Source organism: Bison bison, unplaced genomic scaffold, assembly GCF_000754665.1.
Source record: "Bison bison bison isolate TAMUID 2011002044 unplaced genomic scaffold, Bison_UMD1.0 scf7180017864472, whole genome shotgun sequence".
NCBI classification, from domain to species: domain Eukaryota; kingdom Metazoa; phylum Chordata; class Mammalia; order Artiodactyla; family Bovidae; genus Bison; species Bison bison.
Genome location: NW_011495033.1, coordinates 133,062 through 141,193, shown reverse-complemented (window position 1 = coordinate 141,193; position 8,132 = coordinate 133,062). Strand labels below are relative to the sequence as shown.

Genomic DNA, 8,132 nt, shown 5'->3' with positions numbered 1-8,132 from the left:
CCAAGGAGTAAGCGTCTTTTAATTTCATGGCTGCAGTCACCATCTGCAGTGATTTTGGAGCCCCCCAAAATAAAGTCTGAAACTGTTTTCTCTATTTCCCCATCTATTTGCCATGAAGTGATAGGACCAGATGCCATAACAGGTCAAATCTTTACTTTTACTTCTTTCCTTCTTTTTTCCTTGTATACTCAAACACAACACATTCTATACACAAATATGCCTTTCTTCCAGTTACCTTACTGAATTCTTTAGTGGATTTTTCTGGTTTTTCAAGTATAAATCATTTTACCTGACCTAATTAATCATAGTATCTTTTTTCTTTCCATGTGACTGCCCTGCCCTGTCTAAAGTCTTATAGCTTGGTCAGGCTCTTCTAAAACGTTAAACGAAATTGATGACAGTAGGGCTATTAATATCCATTTAGACTTTAGCAGGAATGCTTCTGGAGTATCATACAGTTTGTAATTCACTGTGGTCTTCTAAGTCTTTAATAATTAATTAAGGTTTCTTTGAATTCCTAATTTGCTGAGAATATTTTGTTTTTAAACTCAGTGATCGATGTTAAATTTTATCAAATGCCTTTGCTTGTTTAACTATCTGATTGTTGTCATTACACGTTGTTTAAAAAATGTAATCTTAGACTTAGTCTGCTCATATTTCATTTGGAAACTTTGCATCAAATTCCTCGACAAAAGACAGAGCCAGGGCAGTGGGAGTAGGTGCTTGGTGCTGGTAGGAAAGAATTATTAGTTTGCATGTGTGCTAAGTTCGTGTCTTACTTGTGTCAGACTGTTTGCAACCCTGTGAACGGTGGCCTGCCAGGCTCCTCTGTCTGTAGAATTCTCCAGGCAAGAATACTGGAACGGGTTGCATGCCCTCCTCCAGGGGATCTTCCTGACCCAGGAGCAAACCTGGGTCTCCTCCATCTCCTGCATGGGCGGGCAGGTTGTTTACCACTAGCGCCACTTGGGAAGCCCATTACTTAGTTTAAGGAAAGGTAAAAGGATCCAGGACTGTTTTGCTCCCCAGTGGACCTGGAGGGCTGGCAGGGACATCCTTTCCTCTGACTTGACTGAACACTATGCAAGAGTCGGACGTGGTTTAGTGACTACACCACCATGACCACGACCACCACCACCACCGCAAAGATGGGAAACTAGATTTAAGTTTCTATAATGACACTTATATAGAGACATTACTTTGCTAACAAAGGTCCGTATAGTCAAAGCTATGGTTTTTCCCGTAGTCATATATGGATGTGAAAGTTGGACCGTATATAAGGCTGAGTGCTGAAGAATTGATGATTTTGAACTGTGGTGTTGGAGAAGACTTGAGAGTCCCTTGGACTGCCAGGAGATCAAACCAGTCAATCCTAAAGGAAATCATCCCTGAATATTCATTGGAAGGACTGATGCTGAAACCCCAATACTTTGGCCACCTGATGGCGAAGAGACGGCTCACTAGAAAAGTCTCTGATGTTGGGAAAGATTGAAGGCAGGAGAAGGGGACGACAGAGGATAAGATGGTTGGATGGCATCACCGACTCAATGAACATGAGTTTGAGCAAGCTCCGGGAGATGGTGAAGGACGGGGAAGCCGGGAGTGCTGCAGTCCATGGGGTCGCAAAGAGTCGGACACGACTGAGTGACTGAACAACAGTAATGAAGCTGAATATCTCTGCCCAGCCGCCACTGGAGGGCGCGCGCAACCAGCGGAAGCAGCAGGCGTCGCTTTGCGGCGGTTGGGAATGAATAGAGCGCCGACTTTTCCCAGCTTTTCATTAGCTGGTTCTGCGGGAGTCCCGCTTTTCTGATCTCCTCATTGGCTGTTGGCCCGGTGTCTTTGGTCAGCCCCTCCTGGGGGTTTGAAAGGGGTGAGAGACCCAGAAGTCCGGGTTTTCAAGGACCAATTAATCAGGGCCTCCCATTGGTCTATCAAACAGGAGGCTCAACCCCTCCTCTGAAGACTTTCCAGTGGATGCTGCCTCCTTACTCTGGCGGCTCTCGCTTTGGGGTGGCCGAGGTTCTCCTTGGCGCTTTAGCCGGCTTCCGTGGCGGAGCCGATGCACTCCGAGTGGCTGTCATTTCTCTTTAGCGTTGTTTGCCTCAGACCCACGGCACACAGGTCTCTCTTCTATTGCTCTCTTCTAGAGACAGCTGTAACCGCTGTGGATTTGGGGGGCTCAGCAGTGCCAACCCTGTAGAAAATGGCTGGAGCGGGGGAAGGGATGTCTTGTCTTGAGCTAGAGATCTGGAGTCTGGGGTAGAGTCCTGAATGGGGAAGGAGATCACTGTAGATAGCCCTTACCCTTTCCTACCAGAGCTGGGCAGGAGGTATTCCCTTCAGCTGGGATCTCCCAATGGGAGCATCATACTTTTGAAGGCCCCTTAGACATTTGTATTTGTAGACATTGAAAAAAAAATTAGTAATTTTAACTTTGAAGTTTTAGTATTTTGGCGTCAATAATACATTATATATATATAGGATTCAGTCATAAATTATTAGTCCTTGGAAAACTTGTAGGCCCAAGGCGGGATGCCTATTGTGGGTAGTGGAAAAATTATGATGCTGTTCCACCCTCCTCCAACACACACACAAACACACACATGGTTTTCAGAGAAAAACTGGCTCCCCAGCTGTCTGCAGCCCAGGGCTTGGTGCTGCTGAATAGACGTTTGTAGATAAAAGGCTGAAGGAGCACACTAGAATGGGAACTGGGAGGATCCTTGCTAAACAATAAAATTGAATATGGAAAATGCTCTACAAGCCAGTGTGGCACTGTTACTCTGGCTTCCCTGATAGCTCAGTTGGTAAAGAATTCGCCTGCAATGCAGGAGACCCTGGTTTGATTCCTGGATTGGGAAGATCCACTGGATAAAGGATGGGCTACCCACTCCAGTATTCTTGGGCTTCCCTTGTGGCTCAGCTGGTAAAGAATCCGCCTGCTATGCGGGAGACCTGGGTTTGATCCCTGTGTTGGGAAGATCCCCTGGAGAATGGAAAGGCCACCCACTCCAGTATTCTGGCCTGGAGAATTCCATGGACTGTATAGTCCATGGGGTCGCAGAGTCAGACCCTGAAGGACTTTCACTTTCACAGAGTTAGTGGTCTAATCATGTGGGCTTGGGTCAGGAGGTAAGATGCTTATTGTAGTGGGCACTGCCACACTGGCAACCTGGCAAAAACCACTCCAGCAGCGTTGATCACTACCCGTCTAGGTCTCTCTTCTATTGCTCTGAACTTTGAACTATGAAGATAACACAGAGTCTTATTGCTGTGTCTAGGTAATTTTAAGTAGTTTGTTCCTATGTAGACATAGACAAATTGTTGGGCCAGAAAAATCTATGGAGGAAAGGATTAACTGTGGGTTACTCTTTGGATATCAAAGCAGATATGGGGGTATGGAAGGAAGGTTGCAGACTTATTTTTCATTTTACTCTTGACAGTGTTTTTTTTTTTTTTTTTAGTAACATAAACATGATAAAAAATAAAGCTGCAGAAATGAATAATTAGTGAAAAGTTTCTTTCTTACTTTGATGTCCCTATTTCCCTATCCAGAGGGAACTTCTAAGTTACCTGAATGTCCTTCACAACAGTTTATGCAAAGAGGCATTTATGTATACAGAATAAAACCTGAACTTTCTAACTAGCTATAGGTGGCCCTCGAAGACAATGCCTCTGCATTGAAAAAATGGAGCTGTGCTTCCCAGATCCCTCTTCAGTGACAGACTTGCTTTCTAGCTGTGGAGAATGCAGCAGTCAGCAGAGAGCCTAGCTGTCAGCTCCTCAAGGGTTTTCTTCAGCTGCACATACCCTCCTTGTTTGCAGCTGCTTCTTCCCCAGGGTAGTCCACACCTGGGGGTTATAAAGCCTGTCCGTTTTGGCTTGCTGTGAGACAACTCTGATGGTCAGTGTTCACTCGAGATCTCCGTGCTGGGTTGGTCAGCACTTTGTGGCTTGCCTGTAATTTGACTTCGTCCTCTGCCTGATGGAGCTTCTTCACTTGTTCTTTCACATATGTCTATTCCTAACAAACACCTTGTACTCCAAACTCCATCTCAGCGCCTACTTCTGGAGAACCCAGGCTGTGGAACTGTCTTGATGGCATCGTCGTTCACCACTCTCATTATTTCAGATTGATATCAGTTCTAATGAGATGGATGAAACTGGAACCTATTATACAGAGTGAAGTAAGCCAGAAAGAAAAACACCAATACAGTATACTAATGCATATATATGGAATTTAGAAAGATGGAAACAATAACCCTGTATACGAGACAGCAAAAGAGACACCGATGTATAGATCAGTCTTACGGACTCTGTGGGAGAGGGAGAGGGTGGGGAAATTTGGGAAAATAGCATTGAATCATGTATAATATCATGTATGAAACGAGTCACCAGTCCAGGTTCAATGCACGGTACTGGATGCTTGGGGCTGGTACACTGGGACGGCCCAGAGGGAGGGGAGGGGAGCGGAGGGAGGAGGGTGGAGGGTTCAGGATGGGGAACGCAGATATACCTGTGGCGGATTCATTTCGATATTTGGCAAAACTAATACAATATTGTAAAGTTTAAAAATAAAATAAAATTAAAAAAACAAAAACAAACAAAAAATAAATAAATAAAGATAAATGATGAAAAAAAAATTCTTGGCATATACCCTCCCTGGCAGTGTATCTGGTAAGGGGCAGTTTTGCCTATGACACCTGCAGTGGGGGTAACACAAACCATCATCTATAAATGGCTTGCAAGCCATTCTCCTAAGAGAAGGTCAGAGCTCAGAAATTTCAGTGGATGTATATTAGCATGAGTGACCTCCTTAGGCTATAATTGAATATATCTGGATGAGGCTTGGACTGTGGTCTTGTCTGACAAGTTGAAAGATTTCTTTGACGATTTCTTTGAATTTCTTCTGCTGTTGATTAAAAGCAGACTCCTTCTGTTAGTCTTAGTGTGCCCTTATTTATTGCCAAGGCTGGTGAAGTCTAGGGGTCATTGGGTTACACATACATGTCTTTTCTTTACTATAAAGCAACAAATTCATTCTGGGCTGGATCTGTGTCTTAATTAACTCCTGTATCTCATACAGGATAATGCCTTGCACATGATGGAGGAAATCCCCAGACTCCACTTCAGTGCCTCAGTTTCCTTCCTATCAACCTCTGGAAGGCTTTTCCTAAGAGGAGTCTTCCCAGTGCCCCATGCATGTCCTTGTTCCTCAGGCTGTAGATGAAAGGGTTCATCATGGGGGTCACCACAGCATACATCACTGTGGCTACTGAGTCCTTCATGGAGTGGGCTTTAAGGGGCTGCAGATATACCATACTAAGTGTCCCATAGAAGAGGGAGACCACAGCCAAGTGGGAGCCACAGGTGGAGAAAGCTTTGTATTTGCTGGAGGCTGATGGTATTCGGAGGATGGCTCGGACAATCCAGACATAGGACATGACCATGACCCCTAAGGGGGTGAAGAAGATGAAGCAACCTGTGGTAATCTGCACTGTATGAATCATCTGGGTATTGGAACAGGCGAGCCTCAGCAGGACGTACATCTCACAGAAGATGTAGTGGATTCTCCGGGGCCCACAGAAGGTCACCTTGGTCATGAGGAGGGTGAGAAAGAGACCGTACAGGACAGAGAGGGCCCAACACAAGGTGAGGAGCAAAATGCAGAGCCCAGGGCTCATGGCTGTGATGTAGCGGAGAGGGCGGCAGATGACCACACAGCGGTCATATGCCATCGTGGCCAGGATGAGGTTGTCCAGGGTCACCAAGCAGACCAGGAAGTAGAGCTGGGTCAGACACCCTGTGTATGAGATGGCTTTGTCCTGGGACTGAAGGTTCACCAATGTCTTGGGGATCGTATTGGTGACAAAGAAGAGGTCGGTGAAGGAGAGGTTGGCCAAGAATAAGTACATGGGAGTGTGTAGGTGGGAATCAAAGCTGATGGCCAAGAGGATGAGCAAGTTTCCCATTACTGTGACCAGATACATGGACAGGAACATCCAAAACATGATCTGCTGCTCTTCAGGACTCTCCGAGATCCCCAGGAGTAGGAAGTCAGAGACCCCACTTTGGTTGCTGCCATGCATTTTCCCAGCTGTCTGCAACATCAGTACCAACATATATTTACTAATTGCCTTTGATTGAGTAAGGACATTCAGATAGGCAAAATCAACTATTTTCTTAACAATAAAAATACTTCAGGCTGGATTTCAGAATTTTTTTCCCATAAGCAGCAAAGTAATACCAGAGAAAAAAACCATAATGTAGAAAATCTTTATGCAGCCTAATCATTCCAGCAACTTCTGATCTGGCATATTCAATATTATGGAAATAATGTCTATGTCTTATTTTAAGTCCTGTCATCTTACAATATCCTTGAAGTGCCTAAAGATTTCGTATGCTGTATTTTGATATTGCATAAATTTGAAAATAATATTTGAAACAGGTATATGCATTATAGCAAATGGATACTGTACAATTGGACAAAGAGGGTAAAAGTAAAGCTGTTGGAAGGGAAAAGAAAAATGTATCACTGTTTACTGATAAAATGATCTGGGAAGCCTAAGACAGTCAACCAAAATGCCATTGAAAATAAACAAAGGGATATGAGGTTGTGCAGTAAGAAGTACCCAGATCATGCTAGCCTTGTTAAGATTTTAAAAATTTTATACTGTGTAAAGAGTTTTAAGCAGAATGACCAATATAAACAGATTTAAGCAGCGATGTATGTATATATTAACAACCATCTTTCTTTGTATTTTACCAATAGTGTTTCAAAAATCAGGTGTAGCTGTTGCATTTTTAACCAGATACTTTTCAGTGCCTATCATGAGACACTATGTTAATAGTTTTTCTAATATTTAAAAATACCACCAAGGGGCAACTAAGCCCACACACCACAAACAGCACATGTACTGCAGTGAAGACCTAGAACAGTCAAAAAGCAGAAACAGAAAAATATGTTAACACTCCTGGTTTAAATTACTTATCATGTTTTATTTAGGCTTTTGTAGTGGTATTCACTAATATAAATGAGGTTTACCTAGAGTTTCTTTTTTGTACATGTCATCTTTATCATCTTTTTGGTATGATTTGGTGTGCATTAGATTTCAAATTAAACTTGATTTCATTTATTGTCCATTTCTAGTGTTTAGAATTTGTTGGAATTTCTTCAACAGCTTAAGATATGAATTTAAAAATATATTACATGGAATTATTTTTCCAAATAAAAATAGCTTCTACACTCCGTTGGAATTTATTGATTAAAAGCCAAAAAAATTCCAGTGTGAATCATTCAAGCAATACCGAAAAATTTAAACTAAAATGAAAACTTAATTTAGCCAAGATGATTAGTCAAGAAAAATGATTAAAAGACATCTAGATTGGAAATGAGGAATTATAGTATCTCTCTTCAAAGATGACATGATCTTGCATATAGTAAATCTTACTAAATATTCCTACTAAAAAACTACAATAATAAATGAAGTCAGAAAAGGTTGCAGGAGCAAGATGAATATAGAAAAATTGCATTTTTATACTTGTAATAAATAATCAGAAAATGAAATTAAGAAAATAATTTTATTCATAATTGCACCAAACAGAAAATGATCTTTAGGAATAAATTTAACAAAAATTCAAAATTTATACTCTGAAAACTACAAATATTGTTGAAAGAATTAAAGATCTAGATAATCAGAAAAAAAACCCATGCTCATGGATTGGAAGACTTAATATTGTTAAGATGGCATAGTCCCCAGTTAGATCTATAGACTAAATACAGCCTCTATCAGAATCCCAGTTGACTTCTTTGTAGAACTTCATGTAAATTAGTTCAAAAATCCATGTGAAATTGCATGAGACCCAGAATAGCCAAAACCATTTTGAAAAACAAAAACAGATTTGGAGGATTCCACTTCCCAATTTCAGAACTTACTACAGAGCAATAAAGGTAGACCTATAGATCAATAGGATAGAATTGAGATTCCAGAAATAAACTCATGTGTCTGTTGTCAACTGATTTTCAACAACGATGTCAAGATCAGCAGGGAAAAGATGTTTTCAACAAATAGTTCTGGGCCATTCTGGGCCACCAGGATAGCCATGTGCCAAAGAGGTGAACTTTTACC

At 41.9% G+C, this 8,132-nt stretch overlaps 1 protein-coding gene across 1 annotated transcript; it reads right to left on the bottom strand.

Moving 5' to 3' along the window:
• Positions 1-5,132: 5,132 nt before the first annotated feature.
• LOC105004129 (olfactory receptor 1D5-like) lies at positions 5,133-6,125 on the bottom strand. The gene has a single exon (XM_010861662.1). It carries the CDS (start codon positions 6,123-6,125, stop codon positions 5,133-5,135), a length of 993 nt encoding a protein of 330 aa, XP_010859964.1.
• Positions 6,126-8,132: the final 2,007 nt, after the last annotated feature.

Bases quoted from the DNA above. Each gene is read 5' to 3' on its own strand.
- LOC105004129 (XM_010861662.1), bottom strand. From the start codon at position 6,125: ATGTTGGTACTGATGTTGCAGACAGCTGGGAAAATGCATGGCAGCAAC.